The sequence below is a fragment of the Phyllobates terribilis genome, unplaced genomic scaffold, assembly GCF_046119375.1.
Source record: "Phyllobates terribilis strain yellow unplaced genomic scaffold, ASM4611937v1 Scaffold_251__1_contigs__length_2838608, whole genome shotgun sequence".
NCBI lineage: Eukaryota > Metazoa > Chordata > Amphibia > Anura > Dendrobatidae > Phyllobates > Phyllobates terribilis.
In genome coordinates, this window is record NW_027363011.1 from 708,021 (window position 1) to 721,817 (window position 13,797).

At 40.8% G+C, this 13,797-nt stretch overlaps 2 protein-coding genes across 2 annotated transcripts in view; both read left to right on the forward strand.

Moving 5' to 3' along the window:
• LOC141218900 (uncharacterized) overlaps nt 1-11,779 on the forward strand; it is a 356,089-nt gene extending 344,310 nt beyond the window's left edge. Inside the window, exons 5-8 of the mRNA XM_073665952.1 lie at nt 5,366-5,489; nt 5,569-5,666; nt 5,864-5,954; nt 10,233-11,779. Of these exons, the coding sequence (XP_073522053.1) occupies nt 5,366-5,489; nt 5,569-5,666; nt 5,864-5,954; nt 10,233-11,662 (1,743 nt within the window). The 3' untranslated portion in view covers nt 11,663-11,779. The remainder of the gene's footprint in view (nt 1-5,365; nt 5,490-5,568; nt 5,667-5,863; nt 5,955-10,232) is intronic.
• On the forward strand, nt 4,012-5,327 carry LOC141218916 (oocyte zinc finger protein XlCOF29-like). The gene is made up of 3 exons (XM_073665971.1): nt 4,012-4,239; nt 4,735-4,973; nt 5,103-5,327. The coding sequence occupies exons 2-3, from the start codon at nt 4,902-4,904 to the stop codon at nt 5,325-5,327; spliced, it is 297 nt and encodes a 98-aa protein (XP_073522072.1). The 5' UTR covers nt 4,012-4,239; nt 4,735-4,901.
• Nucleotides 11,780-13,797: the final 2,018 nt, after the last annotated feature.

Sequence of the window (13,797 nt, forward strand, 5' to 3'; positions counted from 1 at the left end):
AAGTCATGTCAGACTAACTTAATTTCCTTCTATGACAGAATCACTGACTGGGTGGATCAGGGAAATGCTGTAGATATAGTATATCTTGACTTCAGCAAAGCATTTGACAAAGTATCTCACACCATCCTTATTGAAAAAATGACCAAGTATGCAATGGACCAGGCAACTGTTAGGTGGATTCATAACTGGCTTAGTGATCGGACTCAAAGGGTGGTTGTAAATGGCTTCACATCCAGCTGGATGAATGTCTCAAGTGGGGTACCACAGGGCTCCGTCCTGGGACCTGTATTGTTCAACATCTTTATCAATGATTTAGATGAAGGAATTGAGGGTAAGCTGATTAAATTTGCTGATGACACAAAGCTAGGAGGGATAGCTAATACTAGAGAAGAGAGAGAGAGGATTCAAAAAGACCTAAATAAACTGGAGCAGTGGGCAGCAACCAACAGAATGGTTTTTAACAGGGAAAAATGCAAAGTACTACATCTGGGCAATAAAAATGAAAAAAGCATATACAGAATGGGAGGAATAGAGCTAAGCAACAGTACATGTGAAAAAGACTTAGGTATACTAATAGATCATAGACTGAACATGAGTCAACAGTGTGATGCAGCAGCAAAAAAGGCAAATACAATTCTGGGATGTATTAACAGAAGCATACAGTCTAGATCACGTGAAGTCATTATCGGTCTTTACTCCTCTTTGGTCAGACCTCATCTGGAATACTGTGTACAGTTTTGGGCACCACATTTTAAAAAAGACATAGACAAACTGGAGCAAGTTCAGAGAAGAGCGACCAGAATGGTGACTGGTCTGCAAACCATGTCCTATGAGGAACGGTTGCAGGATTTTGGAATGTTTAGCTTGCAAAAAAGAAGACTGAGAGGAGACTTAATAGCTGTCTACAAATATGTCAAGGGCTGTCACATTGTAGAAGGATCATCTTTATTCTCATTTGCACAAGGAAAGACTAGAAGCAATGGGATGAAACTAAATGGGAGGAGACACAGATTAGATATTAGAAAAAACTTTTTGACAGTTAGGGTGATTAATGAGTGGAACAGGCTGCCACGAGAGGTGGTGAGTTCCCCTTCAATGGACGTCTTCAAACAGAGGCTGGACAGACATCTGTCTGAGATGATCTAGTGAATCCTGCTTTGAGCAGGGGGTTGGACCAGATGACCCAGGAGGTCCCTTCCAACTCTACCATTCTATGATTCTAGATTAGGGACAAACTTTTAATACCCTTTCTTCATTTTAATGGAATAATTAAATAAAAGTGAAAATTTATAGCCTTATAGTGAGGGATATTATATGGGGTTTTCCCCATTTGGTTAATAATCGAGTGTACATCACTCCGGGCTATTGATAGTCCTATTTTGATTTTGGTAATTTTATTAATAGTTATTTTTATTTCTCAGTATAGTAGTGATAGGGAGGACCTAGGGTGAGCCCGCCAGAATGTTACAAGAGGGCAGTAGAGAGGGGAAAAAAGGGGAGGGAGGAAGACATCACTACATGGGGGAAACCCCAAACCCTTAACAATTAACCACTTAACTGTTTATGCTCTGCAGTAAGTTGCCCTGCTAATAGTATTTGCACCACTGACCACGCTGTGGACTTCTCTTTTTTTCTGGTGAGTTGGACCTCAGAATATTAAGCTAAATTAAAAACTAAGAAAGGGAAAAGAAGAGACTCTTCCCGCACCTGGGTCAACCCGTTCACCAACAGGGTGCATGTAACTTCATAGCCTTAATCATTTATGTAGCATTAATGACTCTAAGAGCTTTATATACTATGTCTATAAATGCTACTGTGAATTATTTAGCAGCAATGTTCCTATGATAGAAAAGACAAAGAAAAAATATATAGCATCAACATTGAGACTGTTTTTCAAAGAGAACAATAAACAATATTGGTCCCTCTCATTAAAGCCAAGAAAAATAATGTAAATCTCAACATGGAGAATTAATATGATGTAAACAAGCAGTTCACTTCCTGACATGTAAACCAGTCGGAGACATAACTTTTTCAACATTTACGAATCTTTTGAATAGGCAGAAAAGATTGGCTGACTTGTGGAAAGTGATTACCATTCAAGTAGGTGATCTGCTCCGGTGTCTATGCTGTCCTTGGGCCTTTGGTGTTGAGTAGTGTCTGGCTTCTTCTCATTCACTTCTTTCCTAACCTCCATGTCTCGATGATTTGGAGAGTGAAGTGTCCATGTCCCTTTCAGCCTCTTGAGGCGACTTAAAAGTAATAACCTTTCCTGGAAAATTCTTAGTACAGCAGGATACTGGAGTGTGAACCTCCACTTTTACTGGAATAAAGTTAAACAGATTTTTTTTAAAGGACCTCTTGTGTTTGGTGACATCTTCCGAATAAAAAAGGGCTGGATGATTTCCTCACTACGCATAACATTGTGGGTTATAGTTAAATTAGTGACAAAATGTACAAATGGGGGAGGAAGGTTGAACTTGATGGACCTAGGTCTTTATTCAACCTATGTAACTATGTAATCTTCAAATAGTAAGAGCCGCATTACTTTCATTATCGAAAGGCGATAGTCATGCAAGGTGTGAGAAAGACTTAGTGCAGCACAAAGGGAAGAGGAAAAGGGAGCCCAGACTCTATGGAAAGGGGGAAGTGGAGCCCTCCTAGGCTGATCTAGTATCACCCTGTCTCCACTAACGTCCCTACATTTTCTCTTCACCAATTGCCGCACGCAAACCTCACCCTGTCTTTCCCTGGTGTTTGGCCCTGGCTAGGGAAGGGAGCGGGATGAGCGCTAGTCAATCCCCACTGACTACTATTAATAACAAGGGGTAACAAACAAGGGAAGATAGCTTAGCTTTTAGTCAACTTCAGAGAGATGAATACCCGTCCTCATAGCTCCAGAGAGGATGAAGTAATGCACTTTGCTCCGAGCCTTCACAAAGGGTAATGTGAGTGTCGCCGGCACCTCCCTCTAGCAGACAGCAGGTATTTATACACCCAGGCCAGGGTGTTAATTAGCCAGAGGAAGATAGCCGCTGGGTCCTAGAGAGACAGCCTCTAAGAAGGTGTCTGTAATGCCAAACGTAGAGATCTCCTGCAACCAGCTGTAGGGCGACTGTCTGTCACTTCTGACACACCCGTGACAGTGATACCTTTTTCTGTAAGCTCTCATAATGTCTGCTTTGTCGTAATCTAAGAATTTCATTGTTGGTGAGAACGTATATCCAGTCCCACTCTCTGTGCTCTTTCAACTCTGCCGCTATGGCTGAGACCCAGTGATTGAGGCAGATCTCTCTCACAGAGTCGCTGTAATTCTGAGGCAGGAACCGACTCCATTAGCCTTATTAGTCTCAAGTTACTGTGTCTGTATCTATTCTCTAGATCTTCCACCTTTTGGACTCTCTGTCACTTGTGATTAATTCGGACGAATGCAATCCAGTAAAACATTGGATTGCATTAGGTCCAGTTTTAATTTTTGAGTGTGTGCCCACATGCGTTTTTTTTTTCCAGCTCCGATCGGATTGCGATTGGACTATAAAAAAAAAAATGCAATATGGTGCCATTGCATGCTGAATTCGGATCACACGCACCCATACAAGTTTATGGCTGCATGTGAAACATCGAACTGCACTCTGATATCACCCTAATGCATTGCGATTCCCGCCGGCACCAGCAAAAGAGGAGATGGAGAAATTAATTTCTCCATCTTCTCCGCAACTGTGCTACAATCCTCTCATGTGAGAGGATCAGAGCACTGACACTCGGCTGTCGCTCTCAGCAGAGCAGGAGCCGAGTGTCATTCGCATATCGCTCTTGCATCGGATGCCACACGCTAATGGGACTCCGGCCTTTCACGGAGGCGGCTGGATTCTGTAGACATTTCTTTAACGTAAAATAGTACATCGTAACATAGGTTAAATAAAGACCTAGGTCCATCAAGTTCAACCTTCTTTCCCCAATTGTACCCCCTACATTACACTACACTAACTTACTAACTAACTGGGACTAGGCCTCACAAATGTATTATTATTACCATTTTTATTATTGCTTCTCTTTTACAATTAAAAATAAACCAGTTTATAATTTTTTAATTAGTTTTATATTTTATGTTACTCTAGTGATTTAATAAAAGTATTAATAAAATCCCTATGTAAGTTTTCATTTAACTATTTGCATCTTTCAATTGCAGGACCCGTTGTTCAAGCTCTGCGATTCTATCTTTGTGGCCACGTAGTTCTCACTGTAAGTGGTTGAGGGAGGTTTGGATGGTTGCTCCAGAATCTTTTGAATATCAGGAGCAATTCTGCTTTCAACAGCCAGTTATTTATAGTCCAGCAAATCGGAGGGTACCTCTGTTAATGATGCATCCTCAGTATATTCACTGTTAGACAGAGGTAAAGCTGTTTGCGTTGCTGAGACGCATTCTGGGGTCAGCGCCATATTGTCCCGCCATCCGTTCGTCAAAGCAGATACTGGTTCATGGAAGAGTAGGGCAGGTTTGTCAAGGTTTTTACCCATTGGTAGGCTTGTCTAGGCCATTTATCGGTGCTTATGTCTGGTTTTATTTAAGTCGGGTGCACGAGCTTTTCACTTGCATCCTACTTGACTAGTGCCGTATACTGAAATCCAACTTATGCTTTTTGCATGTTTTTTTCTTTTTGCAAAAATTGTTGGTGCTAATTTTCTTTTGAAACATTTTAATATCTGCTTTTTTCTGGTGTTTTTTTTGTAATATAGGAAAGCCTAAGGCCAGAAACAAACCCCATAAAACACTGTACATGGAGATTTTGGTATCTAATAATTTCTGTGCACTGTGTTTGTACAAACAAAAAAGCTTTTAGAAATGCCTCAGTGAAGATCTTCTATAGAAGAGAATTTTCCTCATTTACCGGTCAAAGATAGATATGGACAGAGACAAGATGGCGGAGAGGATATTACACCTCACCCTAGAGATCCTCTTCCGGCTTACTGGAGAGGTGAGAGATTCTGATGACGTCACATTACATCATTCTTATCTATGGGAATAACAGATGGACAGAACTGGAGAGGTGAGGACTCTGGAAATGTCTGTAGTGAGATTTATTAATGTGTCTCTCCATAACCAGGATTACACAGTAGTGAAGAAGACCTCTAGTGAGCGCTGTCAGGACCCTGTGTCTGAGGGATCGGGAAGACCCCTGAGCCCAATCACAGGGCCTCCACCTCAACCCCTGATACATGAGGACATCAATGACCAGAAGATCCTAGAACTCACCTACAAGATGATTGAGCTGCTGACTGGAGAGGTGACACTGCTGGGAATGCTGGGACATTATACAGTAATGCTATGAAGGGATCGGGGGGATGACGGTATCATTGTATGTGTCAGGTTCCTATAAGATGTCAGGATGTCGCTGTCTATTTCTCCATGGAGGAGTGGGAGTATTTAGAAGGACACAAAGATCTGTACAAGGACATCATGATGGAGGTTCCCCAGCCCCTCACATCACCAGGTAATAGGACTAAATACACACGGCCTATAATTATCTGTATGTAAAGAATGAATTCAGTCCCTGTATGTGTTTCCTCCAGATCTATCCAGTAAGAGGACAACACCAGAGAGATGTCCCCGTCCTCTTCTTCCACAGGACAGTAAACAAGAAGTTCCCAATGTTCCTCAGGATCATCAGGTAGATGAAGAGAAGGTGTCATGAGATCTCCCTTATGATGTGTAGATAGCTGTGAAGGTCTTGTGCTCAGTCTTGTTTTATCCACCAGTATTATATGCTTTATACTTGTGTAATGAGAACGGTGGAGATGGCAGGATTAGAGCTGATCATAGATGTGACTTCTCATCTGTCTGTGACTTTTACAATATTTGTCTCAGGGTGAAGATCTGACCCATATTAATACTACAGAGACATATGTGAGGGGTGATGAGCGGTGTAAAGAGGAGATTCCTACATATGACCACCCAGGTGAGTAGTAACCACTAAATGCTGAGAAGTCACAGATTCTTCTCAGTCACCGGCTGTGGCTGCTTTATCGGTGGTGTAGTCCGGCCGTATCACAATCGTGTGATCACCATTTTGCTTCTAGATCACAACATTCTCCTGCTGACCGTTACCTGTCCAGATCTGTAAACTATAAAGCCAAATGACAGTGTGCGTAGAATGTGCTGACAAGTTGGAAAATCACTTGAAGAAAAATATTATGATGGGCCTTTATTGAATGCTTTATTGAATAAGAAATATACCCCTCTTGTAAACAGAGCATAAGCCCAGAGCATGGGCCAACATTTCCACCGTTTTACCGGTCTTTTTCAAGGCAAATCCATCACTAAACAAAACAAACCAAAATTAATACAGGTATAACAGATATGGCAGGTTCTGCCTATTATAGGCTACAGAATATTATAGTGACAATTCCTAGAACCCCACCAAAAAAATAAATATAGAGGTAGAGGAGTGGTGTCAGAAGGATAAGCCAGGTGGACAATAGATCCTAGATAAGGTCCAACAGGGACGTGTGATATAGACAGAAACTATTAGAGTTATATATTGAGTTAATATTACCTAATATGAGGGTCTTTCTCAAACATCGCTAGAAGAAGAGAAATATACAAAGTTAGCCGTGCTGTACAAATATACATGAGGTCCTAAAAATTAACTGTACAGGAATAATATGTACAGAAATCATGGGGAACAAAAACCATATTACATTTATTCTATGCAACTACATGACATGAAGACAACAAAACAACGAAAAAGCAAACAAAAAAAATAAAGTAATAATTAGTGTTGAGCGAGTATGTTCTGTTCCGAGTATGCTCGGGCCATGCTCCAAGTAATTACAGCTGCTCGGTGATATGGTTGAATCGCTCCCGTGTGCATGATTTGCGACTGTTTGACAGTTTTAATACGTGGGAGGAATGTCTATTTCTTACACATTCTTCACATGTAATAAAGCTGTCAAACAGTCGCAAATCATGCACACGGGAGTGATTCAAACATATCACCGAGCAGCTATAAATACTCGGACCTCGGCCTGAGCATACTCGGCGAAAGGGTTAATAGAACATACTCGCTCAATACTAGTAATAATGGATTCATATAGGGGTAAGAACAATAGGAACACTAAAAGCAAGAATTTGAGGGATAAGGACTAGAGCCAAACATATGTGCACATATACACTGTGTGCAGAATTATTAGGCAAGTTTTATTTTAGAGGATTATTTTTATTATTGATCAACAACTATGTTCTCAATCAACCCAAAAGACTCATAAATATCCAAGCTTAATATTTTTGGAAGTTGGAGTGTTTTTTTTTTAGATTTGGCTATCTTAGGAGGATATCTGTTTGTGCAGGTAACTATTACTGTGCAGAATTATTAGGCAACTTAATAAAAACCAAATATAATCCCATCTCACTTGTTTATTTTCACCAGGTAAACCAATATCAGTGCACAAAATTTAGAAATAAACATTTCTGACATGCAAAAACAAAAAAAATTAGTGATCAGTATAGCCACCTTTCTTTATGATGACACTCAACAGCCTTCCATCCATAGATTCTGTCAGTTGCTTGATCTGTTTTCGATCCACATTGCGTGCAGCAGCCACCACAGCCTCCCAGACACTGTTCCGAGAGGTGTACTGTTTTCCCTCCCTGTAGATCTCACATTTTATGATGGACCACAGGTTCTCTATGGAGTTCAGATCAGGTGAACAAGGGGGCTGTGTCATTATTTTTTTCTTCTTTTAGACCTTTACTGGCCAGCCACGCTGAGGAGTAGTTGGATGCATGTGATGGAGCATTGTCCTGCATGAAAATTATCTTTTTCTTGAACGATACCGACTTCTTTCTTTACCACTGCTTGAAGAATTTGTCTTCCAGAAACTGGCAGTAGAGCTTCACTCCATCCTCAACCCGAAAAGGTCCCACAAGTTCATCTTTGATGATATCAGCCCATACCAGTACCCCACCTCCACCTTGCTGGCATCTGAGTCGGAGTGGAGCTCTCTACCCTTTACTGATCCAGCCTCTGGCCCATCAAGAGTCACTCTCATTTCATCAGTCCATAAAACCTTTGAAAAATCAGTCTTAAGATATTTCTTAGCCCATTCTTGATGTTTTATCTTATGTTTCTTGTTCAAAGGTGGTCGTTTTTCAGCCTTCCTTACCTTGGCCATGTCCCTGAATATCGCACACCTTGTGCTTTTTGATACTCCAGTAACGTTGCAGCTCTGAAATATGGCAAAACTGGTGGTGATTGGCATCTTGGCAGCTTCACTCTTGATTTTCCTCAATTCATGGGCAGTTATTTTGCGCCTTTTTTGGCCAACACGCTTCTTGCAACCCTGTTGGCTATTTGCCATGAAACGCTTGATTGTTCGGTGATCACGCTTCAAAAGTTTGGAAATTTCAAGACTGCCGCATCCCTCTGCAAGACATCTCACAATTTTGGACTTTTCAGAGCCCGTCAAATCTCTCTTCTGACCCATTTTGCCAAAGGAAAGGAAGTTGCCTAATAATTAAGCACACCTTATATAGGGTATTGATGTCATTAGTCAACACCCCTCCTCATTACAGAGATGCACATCACCAGATTTACTTAATTGGTAGTTGGCTCTCAAGCCTATGCAGCTTGGAGTAGGACAACATGTATAAAAAGTATCATGTGATCAAAATACGCATTTGCTTAATAATTCTTCACGCGGTGTATATGTATCTAGGGAGGGTTTAGTTAATAGGTGAGACGGATATGTTCTGGAAGGGGGAGGGGGAAAGAAGACATTGAAATGGTACAAACCTAGGTATGGTAATGTCCGAAGTATAAGGAAGTTTTATGCTTGTTAGCAAAAATGTACTGTCCAACCGTGGTACGGTGGAGGCTGTTGGAAAAGACATAAACGTAGCTGAGATGTAATCAGTAGTATAAAGGAAAAGTGGACACCAGGAGTAATACTGACCATATGGAGCGTTGTCCAGGGGAGTTGGTGTGGAGCGCTGTGTGCACTTGCAGTGGTGCTCTGGTGCCATTGGTGTCAGTGGGAACGTGTATATACGCGCTTAGCTCGGTACTTCCGGTGTCAAGGCACCGGAAGTGACCCAGGATTGAGAGCCAGAACGAGGCTTCAGACGCAGTGTGTACCGAGCTAAGCACGCATATACACGCTCCCACTGACACCAACGGCACCACAGCAAACGCACACAGCGCTCCACACTAACTCCCCTGGACAACGCTCCATTTCGTCAGTATTATTATACAATATGGTTTTTGTTTTGTTTTTGTTCCCCATGATTTCTGTACATATCATTCATGTATAGTCAGTTTTTAGGACCTCATGTATATTTGTATAGCACGGCTAATTTTGTATATATCTCTTATTCTAGCGATGTTTCAGAAAGACCCTGATAGGGTTGAAACGTAACCCAGCATATGGCTTTGTTCTGTCACAATAAATCTATTACTAAGGATATCTCCATGAGTGCGGCTGATTATCTCTTATTTGGTGACTGAAGCAGGTGCAGATCCCAGAGGAGATGGGACACAACATTTACAGAAGCCCTAATATAATAAAATGTCAGAAAATCAGCAGTAGAAATCCCCATATAATGAATCCATTTTGGAAATTGTAACCCTCATTGAATCAATCTTTAGAAGTTGTTACTATTTTGACTCCACAGGCACTTTCCGGAAATTAGCACTCACTGGATGTTGGAGAGTGAAAATTGCAAATATACCATTTTATTACCCAACACATAGTGCCCAGATTGTGCTCCAGACACACACCGTAGATTAAGTGGGTTCTTCTCACTATAGTAATGCCAAATACATGGATGGTACATGTGGTTTGGACGCACTGCAAGGCTCAGAAGTGAGGGGGAGATTTGACTTTGGGAGAGCCGATATTGCTGGACTGGTTTATGGAAGCCATGTTGCTTTTCAAGAGCCTTTGAGCCACTAGTGATGTGGAAACCCCCGTTTTTTTCCATTAACAGATGATGGATTTGAGTGGTATTATTTTCGCCTACATAACATTTTTTGGTGGCTTTTTATTGCATATTTGGGAGGCAGACTGAACAAAAAGTTGCACACCGTGCTCTACTGGGTCATCCTCTGAGGTTTTCTTGGTGAATAATTCAATATGTTTTCATAACTTACCATTTTACAGTTTAAGTAGAAATGTTAAAAAATATAAAATTCAAAGATATTTTATTCTAAAATAATAATTGGTTTTATTCTTGGCAGATGTCTGTACCAGGAGATCAGAGGGACAGCTGACATCTTCCATTTTTAAATCGGATAATCTTGAGATCCCACAACAGACAACTGAAGTGAATGCCATTACTCCAGATATACCATCATCCCTTCACAGCAAAGATCTGTCATCTGATCCTCTGAAACACGTCATGTCTTCTGATTCATTACCCACTACTATGGAAAATCATAGTCACAAAATAAGCATTAAAAAACAAACTGCTCCTAATTCAAAGAAGCCATTTTCAAGTTCAGAATATGGAAATGGTTTTCCTCTCGAAAAGTCTTCTCTTAAACATCAAAAAATTCAAACAGCAGAGAACAGATTTTCTTGTCACAAGTATGGGAAATGTTTTAACCAGAAATCAGATTTGGTTAATCACCAGAGAACTCACACAGGGGAGAAGCCTTTTTCCTGTTCAGAATGTGGGAAATGTTTTAACCTGAAATCAGATTTGGTTAGGCACCAAATAATTCACACAGGGGAGAAGCCTTTTTCATGTTCAGAATGTGGGAAATGTTTTAACCGGAAAGCGCATCATGAAATGCACCAGAGAACCCACACAGGGGAGAAGCCTTTTTCCTGTTCAGAATGTGGGAAATGTTTTAATCGGAAATACAGTCTTTTTATACACCAGGGAACTCACACAGGAGAGAAGTCCTTTTCATGTTCAGAATGTGGGAAATGTTTCACACTGAAAGGGAATTTTGTTATACACCAAAGAACTCACACAGGAGAGAAGCCTTTTTCATGTTCAGAATGTGGGAAATGTTTTAACCTGAAATCAGATTTGGTTAGGCACCAAAGAATTCACACAGGGGAGAAGCCTTTTTCATGTTCAGAATGTGGGAAATGTTTTAACCGGAAAGCGCATCTTGAAATGCACCAGAGAACCCACACAGGGGAGAAGCCTTTTTCTTGTTCAGAATGTGGGAAATGTTGTAACCTGAAATCAGATTTGGTTAAGCACCAGAGAATTCACACAGGGGAGAAACCTTTTTCCTGTTCAGAATGTGGGAAATGTTTTAACCGGAAATGCAGTCTTTTTATACACCAGGGAACTCACACAGGAGAGAAGCCCTTTTCATGTTCAGAATGTGGGAAATGTTTTAACCGGAAAGCGCATCTTGGAAGACACCAGAGAACCCACATAGGAGAGAAGCCTTTTTCATGTTCAGAATGTGGGAAATGTTTTAACCGCAAAGCACATCTTGGAAGACACCAGAGAACCCACACAGGAGAGAAGCCTTTTTCATGTTCAGAATGTGGGAAATGTTTTAACCCGAAAGCGCATCTTGAAAGACACCAGAGAACCCACACAGGAGAGAAGCCTTTTTCATGTTCAGAATGTGGGAAATGTTTTAGCTGTCAATCAGCTTTTGTTAAGCACCAGAGAACCCACACAGGGGTTGTCCACTAGTAGGGCAACCCCTTCTCATTCCTCATGTTTGGTCTTGTTAAAATATAAACACTTAAACAAACCTCCCATGACGGCACAATTCCAGCGGTGTCAGGATTCTCATTCCCGGGGCTCATGTGAAGTTGTTACATCACGTGGGTCCTGTGCCCAATCAGCCCTGGCTTCACTGTCCCCGCCTTCAGACGTATTGAACATCAACAGGAAGCCAGGGCTGCAGCTTCTCTCTGACTTCGTCTCATTGTTCGATTTTTCCGAAAGTGAGAACAGTGATGCCAGCGCTGATTGGATGCAGGGCTCACATGACATAACAACCTTACATGAGCCCCCGGAACGCAAGTGCTGACACCGCTGGAACATTGCCGGCATGGGAGGTTAATATCTCACACACAGAGAAGCCATTATCATACCTAGATTGTAAAAAAATAATTACTGGAAAATCATATTTTGTTAACCATCAAAAATAACCCAGACGTGGAGAAACTATATATTTTATTTACGAATTGTAGAAAAACACATAAGACCGTCATATAATTAAATGAGAAAGGAAAATTACTTTAGAACTTACCGTATTTCTTGGACTATAAGACACTTTTTTTTCAATCAGATCATTTTTATTAAGAAAATGACACAATAACGTTTTACATAGAAAGATCAGTAGAACAGAGAGAGATTCAATGTTACATGGTATCATTATATATTATTGTTATACATAAAATACAATAAAATTGTCATCTGCTTCCAAGGATTCGATTTTTTTCATTCAAACAAACTAATACCCCCCCCAATAACACTCCAGAGAAATCTATATTCATATGATTATTACTTTTTATGATGTGTATACATTAGAATATCTGCCATTCAGTTATAATAATTAGTTTGCATGTGTACTGAACATACTTATATCATTTAACCTGGAATGATCATACCACAAGTGTTCATGAAACCAGAAATTGCCATGTTATTTCTCAGGAGTACTCCAGATGGCAGGTCTGGAATATTCAACCAGGGTCCGCAGATGTTGTCAAATTTCTTGGTTGCTTTTCTCTTTCTATATACCTTTATTTCTAACCAAATAATATTGTTTAGCTTATTTATTAACTTATAAATTGTCGGTGGTTGAGTTTCTAGCCAATGTTGTGCAATAAGTTTGCGTGCTTGATACAATGTTTGCAAAAGACCTATAGCCATCAGGGATTCAAAATCGACAGATTCTCTCCAATATCCCAATATGCATATTTTGGGGTCTGCTTGGATTTGCACACCAAATACCCTTTTTTATTAAAGATAGTGTGTTTTTCCAGTAGGAGCCCAATCTACAGACCTCCCAGAACATGTGTAACAAATGCGCATCTCCTGTTGCACATCTTGGACAATCTGCATTTGGCCCAATTCTAAAAAGTAGTCTCGATGTTCTATACAGTGGGTAAGGAAAGACCCCTTTACATTTTTCACTCTGTTTCATTGCAGCCATTTGGCAAATTCTAAAAAGTTCATTTTTTTTCTCCACTCTGCCCCCTATCTTGACTGAAAAAAAAACAGAAATGTAGACATTTTTGAAAATGTATTAAAAAAGAAAAACTGAAATATCACACGGGCATAAGTATTCAGACCCTTTGCTCAGTATTGAGTAGAAGCACCCTTTTGAGCTAGTACAGCCATGATTTTTCTTCGGAATGATGCAACAAGTTTTTCACACCTGGATTTGGGGATCCTCTGCCATTCTTCCTTGCAGATCCTCTCCAGTTCCGTCAGCTTGGATGGTGAACGTTGGTGGACAGCCATTTTCAGGTCTCTCCAGAGATGCTCAATTGGGTCTAGGTCAGGGCTCTGGCTGGGCCAGTCAAGAATGGTCACATAGTTGTTCTGAAGCCACTCCTTTGTTATTTTAGCTGTGTGCTTAGGATCATTGTCTTGTTGGAAGGTGAACCTTTGGCCAAGTCTGAGGTCCAGAGCACTCTGGAAGAGGTTTTCATCCAGGATATCTCTGTACTTGGCCGCATTCATGTTTCCTTCAATTGCAACCAGTCGTCCTGTCCCTGCATTTGAAACACACCCTCATAGCATGATGCTGCCACCACCATGTTTCCCTGTTGGGATTGTATTGGGCAGGTGATGAGCAGTGCCTGGTTTTATCC